Source organism: Salvia hispanica, chromosome 3, assembly GCF_023119035.1.
Source record: "Salvia hispanica cultivar TCC Black 2014 chromosome 3, UniMelb_Shisp_WGS_1.0, whole genome shotgun sequence".
Classification (NCBI taxonomy): domain Eukaryota; kingdom Viridiplantae; phylum Streptophyta; class Magnoliopsida; order Lamiales; family Lamiaceae; genus Salvia; species Salvia hispanica.
The window spans coordinates 24,583,612-24,602,291 of NC_062967.1; the positions used below are offsets into that span (position 1 = coordinate 24,583,612).

The 18,680-nt window shown below is 39.8% G+C and overlaps 1 protein-coding gene and 1 long non-coding RNA gene across 2 annotated transcripts; both read right to left on the reverse strand.

The window, feature by feature from the left end:
- Window positions 1-1,561: 1,561 nt before the first annotated feature.
- Window positions 1,562-3,040, reverse strand: LOC125216039. The gene is made up of 3 exons (XR_007175334.1): window positions 2,775-3,040; window positions 2,514-2,681; window positions 1,562-1,710 (listed from the first exon to the last, which is right to left on the reverse strand). It is a non-coding gene; the product is annotated as an uncharacterized LOC125216039 (long non-coding RNA).
- Window positions 3,041-17,717: 14,677 nt separating this feature from the next.
- On the reverse strand, window positions 17,718-18,317 carry LOC125209657 (photosystem I subunit O-like; the record flags this gene model as incomplete). The annotated part of the gene is made up of 3 exons (XM_048109245.1): window positions 17,718-17,873; window positions 17,967-18,146; window positions 18,235-18,317. Coding segments are annotated over 3 exons (354 nt in total), but the record flags the coding sequence as incomplete, so codon positions are not given.
- Window positions 18,318-18,680: the final 363 nt, after the last annotated feature.

An 18,680-nucleotide genomic window follows, 5' to 3' on the forward strand; every position in this document is an offset into this window, starting at 1 on the left:
ATGAGACCTATCACGAGGAGGCGGACAACGCCCTCACTTTCGGAGGGAGGCTGTGTGTGCCCCAGGATGAGAAACTGAGAGATGAGATCTTGAGCGAAGCTCATGACACACCTTACACCGCACACCCTGGAAGTACCAAGATGTATCAAGACTTAAAGCGGAAATTTTGGTGGGATGGCATGAAAAGAAGTATAGTATCATTCGTGGAAAAATGTTTGGCGTGTCAACAAGTCAAGGCTCTACATCAGCGACCGTACGGGAAATTGCAACCCTTAGAAATTCCTGAATGGAAATGGGAACACATAACCATGGATTTTGTGACGGGCTTGCCAAAGACCAAGCGAGGAAACACTGCCATCTGGGTGATCGTGGATCGCCTGCCCACTTCCTAAAAGTGCCCACTTCCTACCAGTTCCAATCACTTATGGATCTGAAAGGCTGTCTCAACTTTATGTGCGAGAAATCGTACGCTTACATGGTATCCCAGCCTCAATCACGTCAGATCGAGATGCAAAATTCACTTCAAATTTCTGGAAGAGCCTGCAAGAAGAACTGGGTACGAAGTTAAATTTCAGTACCGCGTTCCACCCACAGTCTGATGGGCAATCGGAAAGAACGATCCAAACGCTGGAGGATATGCTCCGAGCCGTCATACTTGACAGGGGAGGAAGTTGGGAGACAATTCTACCCTTGATAGAATTCGCCTACAACAACAGCTACCAGGCGACCATTGATATGGCACCCTACGAAGCGCTATATGGGAGGAAGTGCAGATCACCACTATACTGGGACGAGGTTGGCGAAAGGAAGATGCTGGGCCCCGAAGTAGTCAACGAAATGGTTGAAATCGTGCGGCAGATCAAAGGAAGAATCAAGGAAGCACAAGACAGACAAAAGTCCTATGCAGATGCTCGACGGACCGACCTGCAGTTCAAGGTAGGAGACAAGGTCTTCTTGAAGGTGTCTCCTTCTAAAGGGATAATACGTTTTGGGGTGAAGGGGAAGCTTAGGCCTCGTTTCATTGGCCCCTACGAAATCCTGGAGGAAATTGGACCCGTCGCATATCGTTTGGCGCTGCCACCAAGTTTCGGAAGCGTGCACAATGTCTTCCATGTTTCGCAGCTGCGGAAATATGTGTACGACCCGAAACATGTGATCCACCATGAAGAGATGATGTTAAACCCGGACTTGAGTTACGAGGAGAAGCCAGAAGCAATCCTAGACCGGAAGGTGCAACAACTAAGGACAAAATCTATCACTTCGGTGAAGGTCTTGTGGAAGCATCATGGATACGAAGAAGCTACATGGGAGCTGGAAGACGAGATGAAAGAAAAATACCCGGAACTATTTGAATAGACCCTTACAAATTTCGGGACGAAATTTTTGGTAAGGGGGAAAGAATGTAACACCCCGACTTTTTACCCTAAGGCTTAGAACATCGATCTATATATATATAAGTTTTGCGTCTAAATTTTCTTATCATTACTTCTTGTTATGATTAATCGTTGTGAAGTATATTTTTTTTTAGTAATGAACAAAAATAGTAATAGTCAATATAAATGTTGCTCTAATAAAAGTCCGTTTGTGAAGACCGAGTTTCAAATAAAAGTCCGTACACGAGTTCAACGTTTAAGTAAATATTAATTAAAAATAAAATACGCTCCATGCCCTCCGGATCTTGCGCAATAGCCACGTCTTGAACCCCGATACCTACACGAATGGATAAGAAGCACGTTAAATCAAGACGAGACAATCGACGAAATCAAATCACATCAAACACGCAAATCAAACGGCGGCTCACGTTTTCCAAACGACGGCTCACGTCTTTTTAAGTGACGAGACATAATATTCTTACCAATTATAGTAATTTGAAAGATTGATTAGCCACCTTGCCTCTTATGGCAAAGAGTCCATAACTCTTGGGCAATACCCCTCCACCCATGAATCAAGCTTATGACCAAGCATTCCTATGCACCCATTTCCCTTATAAATACCACTCCATCTTCCCTCTTGATCCTTTTGTTCAACCATGAAAATTCTCTAATCAAAATTCTATCAAGATGAGGATGCATATAAGTGTTTGAAGAAGAGGAGTCAAATTTCCTACACACTACCATTCTTCTTCTTCTCCTTTTCTCAAGGTGAATTCTCCTAACAATTGTTTTTCCTACTACATTGTCATTTTCATATTAAAATTAGTAAAGCATGAACATTTGAAGCCTCCCATGTCAAATACCAATTCTATACCACTTCCTTCACCCTCTTTAACATTTAGAACTTTTTCATCGAACTTAAAACCACAACTAGAGCTTGATCATTGAGGAATAAAGTGCTTAATACTCAAACCATGTTATTATGCCTCTTCCCTAATGATTTTCATATCAAATATGCATATGACTTTCTAGAATGGAATTGCCCTAACTATAGAAAACTTAGACAAAGAAAACAATTAAGCAATGCCTAAACTATTAGAGATCTTCTTTGCACAATAATAACGATCTTGGAAAGCTTACCTCGTGAGTGAAGAAGCTGCCGGACCTCGGAGAGACTGCCCGGCAGTGGCCCACCGGCGGCGGCGGCAGACCGGCGGCGGCGGTAGTCCGGCGGCAGTCCGGCGACTTTCCGGCGGTTGTCCGACTTTTCACCACGAAATTAATCCCTTTTTCACGATCTATCCGAATCTTCACATTTCAAGACTTAATTGTTAGTCCTAAGCCTTCAATTTAAGAAAATAAAGAAGAAGAGAAAGAAGGAGAAATGGGGGAAATTCCTACCTCTCTCGGTCAACGGCGATGAGACCGCCGTGTACCCGGCGGCGACGGCGGCAGCGGCCCACCAGCGACGGCAGCAGCGGCCCGGCGGCGACGGCGGAGGTGGCGGTTCGCGCCGGCAGAGAGAGAGAGGCCGCGAGGCAGAGAGAGAGAGACCGAGGGAGAGAGGAGGGGCGCGGCCGGTGGCCGGCGTCGCTCGCCGGCGACGCCAAAACCGCCGGCAGAGAAGTGGCGAGAGAGTGAGATGTTGGGGAGAGGGGAGAAATGTTTTTTTTGAAATAAGAAGAAAGAAGGGAGGCTAGTTTCTTTTAGTGCTTTTAGGGCAACACTTTTGGGCCTCTCCTTTGGGCCAAGTAATTAATTTAGTAAGATGGTCTCTTATTTATTATGGGCCGAGAATTTAGAGGGAATGAGAATTTTGGGCTTTGAAGCTTAAGTAATAAAATAAATCCTTATCTATTAATTTTGGTTTACTAGTTCTTAATTTGTTTGAAGCTTTTAAATAATTAATCTTATGATAAATTAATGTCTTGCCCTCCTTAATTAATTAATTAAACTTCTTGAAGATAAGAATGTATGGATTTAATGAACCATCTCCCAAGTAATAAATTTTAATCTTATGAAATAGAGATCCACTTTTTAAGTGGAATGAAGTTATCTTGATCGAACCCCGAACGTAGGACGCATACTACATGTAGGATCATTTCATGTCATGCACCTTATGTATGTTCATAAAACTAATTTAAATCATTATACTCTTTCAAGAAGGGCGTGTTCGCGGAGTTTGATTACCCAAAGTCGGGCTTTTGTAGAGTTTACTTGGAAGCTTTGAGGTGGGCTTTATATCCAACACATTAAGTGTGGATAAAATTTATCAAATATATGAAATTATTTTTGTTTGATAAAATTGCACTTACTTTTTTTTTTAAAATGTTATCGTGCCATAAATTATTTATTTTATGATGCCTATCTGCTTGGCGATGCCAAATGAATGAATGAATGAAACGAATTCGGCTCCAATAGGACCAAGATCCTATTCGAGTTAGTGTGCACAAAGGAATGGACCGTGAGTCATCGTAAGGGTTGGCCGGTCAATGTGATCGTGGAAGGTGGCCACCTTCCCGACACAGAATGAACCATCAGATATGGCGGATTGCTGGAATGAACTTAGCCTGATCAAGCGAACTTTATGAAAATGAACTTAGTAAGCTCGGGCCTTTAAGAAAAACCCCCGTGTGTTACTGTGATGGCATGATAATAACTTTTTCTTATATGTGTATCTTTCGGCAATGTGTTCACTGAGTACCCCGTACTCAGCCCTGCATGTATTTCTAAATGTGCAGGTTGAGCAAGTGATGAAATGGTGGCTGAGTGGAGTTGAGGTCGTCTCATCTCTTTTGTAGAATTTTCGTGGCATGTGTCTTCATACACATGACCATGTGGTTACAACTCCTTCCGCTGTGCTTTTGTCGTAGTATTTTGTAGTAGATGGGTCATAGGAAAAACGATCAGTAATGAGTGATCTGTGATAAACACTCTTTCAAATTCTCATGATCTTTGTTGTCTTGTGAACATCTCTCATCTTATGAAGAAATATTTGTGTCTTATCATTAATTCTTTCACCCCTTTCTACCCCCTCTTCTTAATTCCCTACCCTAGTCATGATTTACCGAGCAATGCTATCCTTAGCAAAGCGCGGTCGTGACAGAGTGGTATCAGAGCCTAGGTTTTCTGCTCTGTAACCGTGAGTCCTTCTTTGAAAAGAAAAGTCTAGACTTGATTCGCTAGACTAAGTTAGCGAGATCGACCACAACTCAGCATCAATTTCATCGCCCTCAACCTGAATGAAGGTAATTTATTCTTCTTGTAAGATGCCTTTTAAGAATTTTAATCAAGCTGATAAAATGAGCACCCCTGAAATGAGAACTTAGAAGAAATAAGTATATGTGTGATTCTCGCTTTCCCGAGCGATGTAATCTTTGTGCTAATGTTATGAGATTATAGTTAGAAGTACAGAGAGATACGTAAGATGATAACAAACGTTGATTAGTACCACCATGAACCTTGCAGCCCTTTCGAAAATTTTCTATGCCTCGATGAACGAATTCGAAGTACCTCCGTTCTAACAAAGCATTTCCCGATGCTTACCTTATGACAAATTGATCTTACGCTTTCAAACCCGGCACACAAAGTCCTTTAATAATGAACGCCTATCCCGATGCGTGCGGCCTTGGCCAAGTATACCCTTTACGTTTCACCAAAAGAAGTATCGCACGAATGCTTACCCCATTATCTCTCTCTTGCTAATGGTTACAATGAAACTCCTTTTGTAGATGAACGGTAAAACCACCCCACACGATCAGAACACCCCGCAGATGGTGGCGGACAACGCCATCCTTGCTTATCGGTCTTATCGGCCACGCCCAACGGACAGGGTGATACGGATCCTCTACGAGTTCTTTGAGTTGTGGGAGGCAGCTCACGAGCATGGCATTTCAGGACTGGATGGCATACATCACCTGATTTCCCTACTACCTATGGATTGGGTGCCATGGGCCATATGGTTGTCGAGCAGCTACATTTACCGTGTGTTCAATAATCCAGAGTTGGAGGGAGACTTTCGAGGTTTCATTACTTTCATTTTCCTTCAGTATGTGCACTATCGGGACACGCCGACATTCTGTCTGGGCGACCTGCCGCCCTCTCCGCTCCAATGGTGTGGATCGATTATCCCCGATGACGCGCCTCAGGGCCAGCACGATCATGAGGCTGGACCCTCACACGGACATGAGAGGGACCTACTCCCGGGCTATGACATACCCCAGGGGGTGCACCAGTTTTCCCACCCAGAGCATGACCCGACATGGTGGGGCGAGGCCCCCATGATTGCTGCCCCTGACAACGATGAGTACCCGATCGAGTATCAGGCAGATGATGAAGCAGCTCCGCTGATGAGGAGTCCGTTTGAGCACAGACAGTTCTTGGGGTTGCCTGGTGGACTACCCCCACCCGATGAGTTGGACACTGAATGGGATCGATGGGCAGCTGACATGAGACGATGGTTGGCATACTTTGAGGACGGCCTCACTATCGTTAGGGATGAGATACACCGTGAGGTTTGGGCAGTTCCGGACGCTGCGATACCTCATCCCGTGCCGGAGGTGTTACCAGGAGGGGCCGCAGATGACCCGATTGAGATCAGTAGCGACGATGGCTTTGAGGGGAGCTCGGGGCTGAGCTCTCTAGACTCGGATGGCGACTGGTAGAGTAGTGTTAGTTATGTACCATCAGCAACGGACCCTTTATGAGGCCGTCCTGATGCTAGTTGTTTTATCTTCTTTCTAGTCCCCTTGTGACGTGAAAACTATTTCTTCCTACGGTTTCACGATCTTTGGCTGTTGGTCGCTTAGATTTGGGACTTTCATATGTTTTGTAAAAGGATCAGTTATGTACAAAAAGTCCTCTCTAGAGGCAATTTTGGCTTGATATATATATATATATATATATGCAGATGTTCTATGCTTACGATCGTATCTTGTTTATATGTGATGTTATTATGCCTCTTGTTGGTTGCCTTCAATTAAAGTTATGTACAAAAGACCAACACGTGTTTGCGTTTTTTTATTGTCTCAATAATAATTTCTTTTTTATAGAATGCCACCTAGGAGGGTAGGACGTCCTAGAGGACGGGGAAGGGGACGCGGTGGAAGAGTGCCCCAAATTGTCGAAGGAAATCATGAAGATTGGCGCGAAGTTACGCCACCACCTCCATCTCCATCTCCGCCTCCACCTTCACCTCCCCCGCCACCACTTATGCAAATTCCGAGGATTGAACGCAGGATTGAAGAAGTCTTTCTCCGACAGAATCCACCAACCTTTAACGGACTGGGCGACCCGGTCGAGGCTGAGACTTGGGTGCGTGCAATGGAACGGATATTCAACTTCTTGCAATGCACAGATGGAGAGCGTATGACGTGTGTGACCTTCCAATTGGCCGGATCGGCCGATTTCTGGTGGGAGGCACGTAAGAAGACCATGACCCCAGGCCAGATTGCAAGCTTAACTTGGGAGCAGTTCAAGGCAGAAATGTATGATAAGTACATCCCTAAGAGTTACCGAAAGAAGAAGGAAGTGGAATTCTATCACCTTAAGCAGGGAAGGATGTCAGTAACAGAGTATGATAGGGTTTTCTGTGAGATGTCCCGATATGCTCCAGAACAAGTCGACACTGATGAAAGGATGGCGGAGAAATTTTGTGCCGGTCTGAGGCACGAGATTAGGATGGCGCTAGCTAGCCACGGGGGATTGACCTACCTGGAGTCCCTGAGCCGAGCTTTGGATATAGAGGCGGCAATGCCCACTGAACGGAGCACTCAGACTGTAGCTCCGGTTCCTCCTCAGAACTACCCCCAAGGGTCCAAAGAAAAACGCAAATGGGAAGGTACTCGAGGTCCTCAACAACCGAAACGACCGTGGCAACCACAATCTCACCACCATGACGTTGGAAGACAAAATGCCCCAAATCCAACTGGGGGCTATCAATCAAATCCGAGACCGTGCCCCAAATGCAACAAGGTGCACACGGGAATCTGCAGAGCAGGGACAGACATTTGCTTCGTGTGTGGAAGGAATGGCCACTTTGCTAGGAACTGTCCGAACAAGACCTCTGGAGTAGGGGCAAGGTCGAACCAGCCAGCATATCGCACACAGTTGCAAGCAGTCCAGATGCAACCTTGGCAACCACCACAATTTCCTCCTCCACCAAAGCAGCAACATCCTCGGAGGCCGAGTCTCCCATCACAGGCCCGTGCCTATGCTCTCAGACAGAAGAAACCGGAAGGGGACCAAGGAAATCTGGCAGGTATGGCTATGCTCCTCGGTGTACCTGTCATTCTCTTATTTGATACTGGTGCATCGCACTCCTTCATATCAGCATCTTGCGTAGATACCTTAGACATCCCAACGAATCAAGTTGAACATAGACTTAGGGTGTCTTCGCCTGTCGGAGGAATAATTGAAATTAAGTGCTTCTGCTCAAACCTAGAGGTTTCTTTTGGAGGACATCAGTTATTAGTCAACAACTTGAGTGTTATGCCTATGTCCGACGTCGACATAATCCTTGGGATGGATTGGCTAGCTGAAAACTATGCCACTATCCTGTGCAACCAACGACAAATCTCTTTTCACCCTCCCGGAAAGGACGCCACTAACTTTCATGGGGTTACCTTGGGCAAGCGGAAATCCATAATCTCCGCACTACAAGCTGCAACGCTTGTACGAAAAGGCCACCCGGCCTATCTTGTCTACCTGAACGAAGAGAGAAAAGAAGGGAGGAAAATTGAAGATGTGGAAATAGTGCGAGAGTTCCCAGATGTGTTTCCCGACAATCTACCTGGCTTACCCCCGGATAGGCAATTGGAATTCACCATCGATCTCGAACCCGGGTCTGCGCCGGTGTCGAAAGCTCCATATCGAATGGCTCCGAAGGAATTGGAGGAATTGAAGATGCAACTTCAAGAACTGATGGACCTGGGTTTCATCAGACCAAGTGTCTCACCGTGGGGAGCACCAGTACTTTTTGTGAAGAAGAAAGATGGGACGCTAAGAATGTGCATTGACTACCGAGAATTGAACAAGCTAACTTTGAAGAACAAATATCCGTTGCCAAGAATTGATGACTTGTTCGACCAGCTCCGAGGAGCTAGTGTCTTCTCAAAGATGGATTTAAAGTCAGGATACCACCAACTGAAGATTCGACAAGATGACATTCCAAAGACGGCCTTTCGAACACGGTACGGCCACTACGAGTTTGTGGTGATGCCCTTCGGCTTGACAAATGCACCTGCGGTATTCATGGATCTCATGAACCGAGTCTTCCACCCCTGTCTTGACAAGTTCGTATTGGTATTCATAGACGATGTGCTCATCTACTCTAAGGACAAGAAAGAACACGAAGAACACCTACGGATCACTCTGGAAACACTAAGGGCCGAGAAGCTATACGCCAAATTCAGCAAGTGTGAATTTTGGCTCAACGAGGTGAACTTCCTCGGTCATGTGGTGACTGCCGAAGGAATTCAAGTAGATCCAGCAAAGGTGGAGGCCGTGCAGAATTGGAAACCTCCTGGAACACCCAACGAGATACGAAGCTTCTTGGGATTGGCAGGTTATTATAGGAGATTCATCGAGGGCTTCTCAAAGATTGCAAGACCGATGACGCAACAACTCAAGAAGGGCACCAAAGTTTCGTGGACCCCAGAATGTGCAGAAAGTTTTGAGTTACTAAAGAGGAAATTGACCACCGCGCCAGTACTGGCTGTTCCAGATCCAACAGGAGACTATGTGGTTTACACTGACGCATCGAAAAGTGGATTGGGCTGCGTCCTCATGCAAAATGGCAGGGTGATAGCATATGCGTCACGACAACTTAGGCCGCACGAGCTTAATTATCCTACCCATGATTTGGAGTTAGCCGCGGTAGTGCACGCGCTAAAGATTTGGAGGCACCATCTCTACGGAGTTCGGTGTGAGATTTTCACGGACCATAAAAGCCTCAAGTACTTCTTCGAACAGAAGGACTTGAACATGAGACAGAGGAGATGGTTAGAGCTGGTGAAAGATTATGATTGTGGCATCAACTACCATCCCGGCAAGGCCAATGTGGTGGCCGATGCTCTAAGCCGAAAGACTCAGCACTTGACCGCCATGTTCACTCACGAGGAGAAACTGCTACGAGAATTTGGCAAGCTCAACATGGAAATGATAAGTGCCCCAGAAACGGTGGAAGCAAGGATAGCTACTCTAGTGGTGGAGCCAGATTTGAGGGAGCGTATCATCGCTGCACAGAGACAGGACGAAGGTCTGGAAAAGATACGAGCAAAGGTGAGGACTGACGGACATGAGACCTATCACGAGGAGGCGGACAACGCCCTCACTTTCGGAGGGAGGCTGTGTGTGCCCCAGGATGAGAAACTGAGAGATGAGATCTTGAGCGAAGCTCACGACACGCCCTACACCGCACACCCTGGAAGTACCAAGATGTATCAAGACTTGAAGCGGAAATTTTGGTGGGATGGCATGAAGAGAAGTATAGTATCATTCGTGGAAAGATGTTTGGCTTGTCAACAAGTCAAGGCTCTTCACCAGCGACCGTACGGGAAATTGCAACCCTTAGAAATTCCTGAATGGAAATGGGAACACATAACCATGGATTTTGTGACGGGCTTGCCGAAGACCAAGCGAGGAAACACTGCCATCTGGGTGATCGTGGATCGCCTCACCAAGAGTGCCCACTTCCTGCCAATTCCAATCACTTATGGATCTGAAAAACTATCTCAGCTTTATGTGCGGGAAATCGTGCGCTTACATGGTATCCCAGCCTCAATCACGTCAGATCGAGATGCAAAATTTACTTCAAATTTCTGGAAGAGCCTGCAAGCAGAACTTGGTACAAAATTAAATTTCAGTACCGCGTTCCACCCACAGTCTGATGGGCAGTCAGAAAGGACGATTCAAACACTGGAAGATATGCTCCGAGCCGTCATACTTGACAGAGGAGGGAGTTGGGAGACAATCCTACCCCTGATAGAGTTTGCATACAACAACAGCTACCAGGCAACCATTAATATGGCACCTTACGAGGCGCTATATGGGAGGAAGTGCAGATCGCCCCTATACTGGGATGAGGTCGGTGAGAGAAAGATGTTGGGTCCTGAAGTAGTCAATGAGATGGTCGAAATTGTGCGCCAGATCAAAGGTAGAATCAAGGAAGCACAAGACAGACAGAAGTCATATGCAGATACTCGTCGGACTGACCTGCAGTTCAAGGTAGGAGACAAAGTCTTCTTGAAGGTGTCCCCTTCTAAAGGGATAATACGTTTTGGGGTAAAGGGGAAGCTTAGGCCTCGTTTCATTGGCCCCTACGAAATCCTGGAGGAGATTGGACCCGTCGCCTATCGTTTGGCGCTGCCACCAAGTTTCGGAAGCGTGCACAACGTCTTCCATGTTTCGCAGCTGCGGAAATATGTGTACGACCCGAAACATGTGATCCACCATGAAGAGATGATGTTAAACCCGGACTTGAGCTACGAAGAGAAGCCAGAAGCAATCTTAGACCGGAAGGTGCAACACCTAAGGACAAAATCCATCACTTCGGTGAAGGTCTTGTGGAAGCATCATGGATACGAAGAAGCTACATGGGAGCTGGAAGACGAGATGAAGGAAAAATACCCGGAACTGTTTGAATAGACCCTTACAAATTTCGGGACGAAATTTTTGTAAGGGGGAAGGAATGTAACACCCCGACTTTTTACCCTTAAGACTTTGAAAATCAACCTTATATATATATAAGTTTCGCGTCTAGATCTTTACTTCTCAAATGATTAATCGTTGTGAAGTATATTTTGAGTGGTGATCGAAGATAATAATATTTCAATATAAATGTTTGCTCTAATAAAAGTCCGTACACGAGATCAACGTTTAAGTAAAGACTTATACAACGTTTAAAAATATTAATTAAATATAAAATACTCTCCGTGCCCTCCGGACCTTGCGCAATAGCCACGTCTTGAATCCCGATACCTGCACGAATGGATAAGAAGCACGTTAAATCAAGACGAGACAATCGACGAAATCAAATCACATCAAACACGCAAATCAAACGACGGCTCACGTTTTCCAATTGACGGCTCACGCCTTTTTAGGTGACGAGACATAATATTCTTGCCATTTTTGGCATGACGAATGATTGACGAGACAACTTGCCTCATTTGGCAAAAAGTCCCTAACCGTTAGACAATACACTTCCTCTTGAATCAAGCTTGTGACCATGCATTCCTATGCACCCATTTTCATTATAAATACCACTCATCTTCCCTCTTAATCCTTTTGTTCATTTATGAAAACTCTCTAAACAAAAATCCAACCAAGATGAGGATGCATACAAGTGGTTGAAGAAGAGGAGCCAAATTCCTACACACTACCATTCTTCTTCTCTTCCTTTTTCTCAAGGTAATTCTTCTAATAACCATTTTCACTACATAGCCATTTTCATATCATTCAAAGCATGAACATTAGGTTTTCCCCATGACAAAACCATATTATTATTTTGTATACCTCTTCCCTAATGATTTCATACCAATTATGCATATGACTATCTAGAATAGAATTTTGCCTTAACCATAGAAAGCTTAGACAAAGAAAACAATTAAACAAGGCCTAAACTACTAGAGATCTTCAACACACAATAATAACGATCTTGGGAAAGCTCACCCCGTGAGCGAAGGGACTGCCCGGCCGGCGGCGGTGGCAGGCCGGCGGCGGCAGACAGGCGGCGGCGGCAGTCCAGCGGCGGCGGCGGTAGTTTTCCGGCGAATTGTGGCGAAATTAACCTCTTTCGACCCCATTTTTCACGATCTATCCGAATCTTCACTTTTCAAGACTTAATTGTTAGTCCTAGGCCTTCAATTTAAGAAAATAAAGAAGAAGAGAAAGAAAGGGAAGTGGGGGAAAAACCCTACCTCTCGGTCAACGGCGGTGGAACCGCCGGCGAAGGCAGCAGCGGCCGGCAGCGCTGCCAGAGGCGGTGGCTCGCGGCGCCGGCGAGAGAGAGAGGGAGAGGCGAGAGAGAGAGGAGAGGCCGGCCGGCGGCCGGCGCCGCTCGCCGGCGACGCCAGGACCGCCGGCGGAGAGGGTGGCGAGAGAGAAGTGGGAGAGAGGGGGAGAAATGTTTGTTTGAAATGGAGGAAAGAATGGGAGGCTATTTCTTTTAGTGAATTAGGGCAACACTATTGGGCCTCCCCTTTGGGCCAAGGAATTTATTTAGCAAGATGGTCTCCTAATATTATTTCTTTGGGCCGAGAATTTAGAGGGAATGAGAATTTTGGGCTTTGAAGTATAAGAAATAAAATGAACCTTATCTCTTAATTGTGAATTAATATTTCTTAAAATATGTGAAGCTTTTAAATAATTAATCTTACGATAAATTAATGTCTTGCCCTCCTTAATTAATTAATTAAATTTCTTGAAAATAAGAATGTATGGATTTAATGAACCCTCTCCCAATTAATTATTTAATTACTTTAAGGTTTCTCATAAAATAGAGATCCACTTTTTTTCAAGTGGAATGAAGTGATCTGGATCGCATCACGAGCATAAGACGCATACTCAATGTAGGATCATTTCATGACATGCACCTTATGTATGTTCCTAAAACTAATTTAAATCAGTATACTATTTCAAGAAGGGCGTGTTCGCGAAGTTTGATTTCCGAGGCCAAGCTTTTGCAGCATTTTCTTTGGGAAGCTTTGAGGTGGGCTTTATATCCAACACATTAAGTGTGGATAAAATTATCAAATATATGAAATGATTTTTGTTTGATAAAATCGCACTTATTTTTTTTCAAATGTTATCGTGCCATAAATTATTTGTTTTATGATGCCTATCTGCTTGGCGATGCCAAATGAATGAATGAATGGAACGAATTCGGCTCCAATAGGACCAAGATCCTATTCGAGTTAGTGTACACAAAGGAATGGACCGTGAGTCATCGTAAGGGTTGGCCGGTCAATGTGATCGTGGAAGGTGGCCACCTTCCCGACACACAATGAACTATCAGATATGGCGGATTGATGGAATGAACTTAGTCTGATCAGACGAACTTTATGAAAATGAACTTAGTAAGCTCGGGCCTTTAAGAAAACCCCCGTGTGTTACTGTGATGGCATGATAATAACTTTTTCTTATATGTGTATCTTTCGGCAATGTGTTCACTGAGTACCCCGTACTCAGCCCTGCATGTATTTCTAAATGTGCAGGTTGAGCAAGTGATGAAATGGTGGCTGAGTGGAGTTGGAGGTCGTCTCATCTCTTTTGTAGGATTTTCGTGGCATGTGTCTTCATACACATGACCATGTGGTTACAACTCCTTCCGCTGTGCTTTTGTCGTAGTATTTTGTAATAGATGGGTCATAGGGAAAACGATCAGTAACGAGTGATCTGTGATAAGCACTCTTTCAAATTCTTATGATCTTTGTTGTCTCGTGAACATCTCTCATCTTATGAAGAAATATTTGTGTCTTATCATTAATTCTTTCATCCCCTTTCTATCCCCTCTTCTTAATTCCCTCCCCTGGTCATGATTAACTGAGCAATGCTATCCTTAGCAAGGCGCGGTCGTGACAGTTATAGTAGTTCTTATAAGTAACAAATTGTTATTTAACAAATTTTATAGGGTTAATGTTAATTTATTTTAATACTCCTAAAAGATAGTAAATCAAATATATATAGACAAAATAAAATTGGTAGGTACGGATGAACATTTAGATGTCGATTGGTTTATGCCTGAGTTAATTATTGTTGGCAATTGAAACATAAAATGAATGTAAAAAAATATCCGGTGTACTAAAAGAGCTTAATCCACTATATAAATTTTATGGGCCCCTCCTCCTATCACCAATTGGTTTTAGGATGAAACTCATGAATTTCTATCAATGAATTTATAAATCTGGACCTATTTGAAATGTCTTAAAATTGAATTCAAAAATCCAAACAAAATAACCTGAAATAACAGTAGTCCAAAAATTCAAAGAGTGGAGAAAATTTTTAGTTATTGCAGATATAAAGGTCACTATAACAAAAAAATATCGTTAAGGACATTTTTTAATACAATTACTGAAGCTAATTTATATTTCTAAATATACCTTCAACGCTTCAAAAGACGTCCTTATTGTTGGTGTCCCAACTAAAATTAGAGGACGCGAATAAAATCATGATAAAAATAAATAATTGATTAAGTTAATTTGCCCTTAATTTAGGGCACTTTCTTTTGAGTTGTTATTTTTAAAAACTTTTTAACACAAATGATTGCGTCTCAATTTTTATTTCCCTAAAAGTAAGTTTTTTGTAGTGGGTGAAAATATTGAAATAAATATTTATTTCATATAATATCTAAATAAAGTATTATAAGTACTATATAGTAGTACTACTTATTATACCTTTTGATTTTTTCGATTGTAAAAAATCAATCTGAGCCAATATGAAAACGAAATCTGATACGAATTGAAAATCTATCTAACTGTTTTTCAATAAATTTGGGGAAAGTGACAATAGCCTAATTTCATTTTTAGCAAATTAATGCTGAATGTACTTGAGCTGAATTAAATTTTCCAAAAAAAAAAAAAAAACTTTTTGACTTTATCGCTTTGAATTTTCTAAGATTCTTTCACGGGCAGTAAAAAAAAAGTCGGATAGCAGAGTTTCGATTCTCTTAATATAAGAGAAGAGATAAATTAACAAAAATTATATATACAAATTACTCTTTAATTTAGTTCTATTTTGAGGGTATAATTTTATGATTAATCTATCCTTAGTATTTAATATTGGATATTTCTAACTCTATTAGTTTAGGAAAATATCATTAATTTAGATTTAAAACTATTTATGGTAGTATTGATTAACACAATACATCATTAAATTACTATATTTTATTATTAGATTATTACTATATAATTTAATAAAGTACTTACTATAGTATTTTTTAAAAGAAATTTATATTTGATCATTTTATAATTTAGTAGAGCATCTAGATTTTTTTGTCATTTCATATTATTTTTTACATAACTTATTTGAGTTTTTTTTTGTTAATATTTCATTCCAAATTATCACATAAATCATCATGTTGTTACAATTAAATGATTCAATATATAAACAAAATAAATTAAAATAATAAAACAATTTTATAATTGAAATGTCAACCACATGAGAAAATACTTATAGTCATAATGATTTAACATTTTTTGCATTTCTTTTTTTTTTAGTACTATTATTTTTCTTTAATACTATTTTTTCCTTGGCTTGTTCCTTTTTTTATTAAATATCCCAAAGCATATATATGATTTTTTTTTATTTTAATTACTTTAAACTTATTTTTTAATATTATATCGATTTCAATTTCATTTCATGATTTTTTATTCCAGATGTAGAGAATAAAGGAAATTGACTTAATGGTAATTAGTTTCTTGTAGTCATTTTTATAATTTACAATTTTAAGAATGATTTAATAATAAGATAGTTGGATGCAAGTGACAATTATCGCTTTAACTTTTTAGTACATATCGAATTTATTTATGTTTCATGGTTTTTAAGTGATGCTGAGTTATAGGAAAATTGATTTAATGATTATTAATTAGTTGTGTGACAATAAAAATATTAATTAAATATATATACATGCAGTCACTTTTCAGAATTATTTAATAATAAAATAATTGAATGTGAATGACTATTATTGTTTCAATTTAATTTTTACTACTATTATATAAAAAATTTAATTTTATTTCATAATTGTTTTTGGTCAACATATAAAGTACACAAGTAAATCGACTTAATGAGCATTGATTGATTGGATGATAGTACTAAGAAATTAAGTACTAAGTAGTAATTACTTTTACAATTTATAATTTTAAGAATTATTAGATGTGAATGATTTTATTGTTTTAATTTATTTGTTACTATTACATATTAAAAATTTATCTCTATTTCATAATTTTTAAGTTAAAATATAGAGTATGCAAAGAAATCGACATGTGATTGTCAATTAGTTGGATGACAATAATAAAACAAACTATATATACATATAGTAATTTTTAGAATTTACAATTATTAGAATTATATAATTAATATAGTTGGATGCGAATGACTATTATCGTTTTAATCTTTTTTTCTATTATACATTATATTTTATTTATGTTTCTTAATTTTCGAGTCAAGACGTAATGACCATCAATTAGTTGGACGAGAGTGCTAAAATAAGTTTATATATATATAGTCATTATTTGTGATTTTTAATTTTAAAATTATTGAATAATAAAATAGTTGTATGTGAATGACTTATTATTATTGTTTTAATTTATTTTTATTATTATATATCAAAAATTTTTTGTTTCATGATTTTGAGTCGAAATATTGAATACACAAAAAAAATTCGATTTAATGATCATCAGTTAGTTTGATGATAGAACTAGTATAAAATTAAGTTTATATATATGTGGTTGTTTCATAATTTACAATTTTAAAAATTATTTATAGTTGGATACGATTGAGACTGTTATTGTTTTAATTTATTTTTTATTGTTTATATTCATATCATAATTTTCGAGTCAAAATGTACAATGTTCATAATTTTTTTTATTTAAACAAATTATGTGACGATCTTTTAGTGACTAAAATTTTTATATGTCAATTTATTCATTAAACTTTATCGTATGATACTGTAGCATTTAAGTGTTGAGGAAATAAAAGAAATTAATATTCTTTAAATACTTGCCCAATACTTTTAAAAATGTAAGATGAAAATGTGATGAACTCCTCTTTTAGTTTTGATCTTGCTATAATTATGATAGAATGAATTATGCTTCCCTTAAATCTGTAGTTATTTAATTAAGAAACTTAATCTTTTCCTAAATAGTTATTAAAGAGTAAATATGTGATATTTCATCATCATTAATATATTATAAATATAAAATACCTAAAATGTCCAATTTTGTGTATATAATTTTTTGTTAATTTATCACTACTCTTATTACAAATAGTGTCACAAACTTGGAAAATTAGTACTGCTAGAGAAGATTTCTCTTATGTAATTAAATAGAATGGCAATATAGAAAAGGCTTGGCTCCTAAATTAATTATCAAATGGGTGTTTGGCTGATGGATTGAATCAATTAAAAATTAGTGAACTATAGATATTCATTTTACACTTCTAAGGAGTACTTCTTTTTGCTTTTTATTCTATTTGAGTAATTTTCCGATGTATTCTCTCTCCTCGCAAAATTTCTCTAAAAAATATTGTCTTTGAGGAAACGATTTTCTCAATCGAGATTGATTTATATGAATTATAGTGCATGGATTATTTATTATACAGGATACAATATTAATTTACTGAAAGGGGAAATCAGTCACAAGATCATAATAATATCATACACTTAAATCCAACATAAATATGTCAATAAAAACAACTCAAAAGTAATTCTCAGTCCTTCCTTTGAACCCAATTTGACCAAAAGTGAGGGACAAAAAGAGTCCCAAATGCCACAGCACCAACCATAGCCTGTTACATAACACAAAAACAATATACATAATCAGAATATTTATTAAAATTTCCATATAAAAAAATAGTCTCGTTTTGTCACTTTTAATATACCAGAAAGGGGAATCGAGGGCCGGGCCCGAGGGAAAGTGGGCGAGCTCGGTGCCGATGCTTGAGAAGAAAAGCCCCGTCAAGCTGTTGCCATTGATGGCGGGAATGCTCGATGGTGCAATCCAACCGATCAAACCGAAACCGATCACGTTTAGGTCTCTTCTCAGCCAATCTCTTTCAAAGCTTCATCATATATAGAGTATATAATAGTAACGGTTAGTTTCAAATTAAATTTTATACTAGTATTTAAAAAGAGAAATATTTTAATTACCATGTGAATTTTCCTCCTGAGGCTTGTGCTAGCTTTAGGGGATTCCTTGCTGCCACAGGAGACTTTAGGAACCCTAAGACAAGAGAAAATTATAAGAAACGGAAAAATAAAAAGTTTGTAACACTCCTTCATTTGAGATATAATGAGATGTCTCATTTTATCGTATTCATATGTTCGCAATTAAAAGTTCCATTTTTTTCATTTTGTACGCACTCCACCAAATCATTATAGTTACGTTTCACTAAAAACTGGAGTATATAAAAGTGATACCCATCTACTAGCTTTTGCACTTCTAAATTATGTAAATGGTTAAATAAAACACAAATTTGATCTAATTTGTAATTTTATTTTATGTTAAATGTCCTAAAGTATCCTTACACATAACAATAAATAATATCATTAATTAAGACATGAGATTCTTGAAACAGAGACAACCCCAAAAAAGA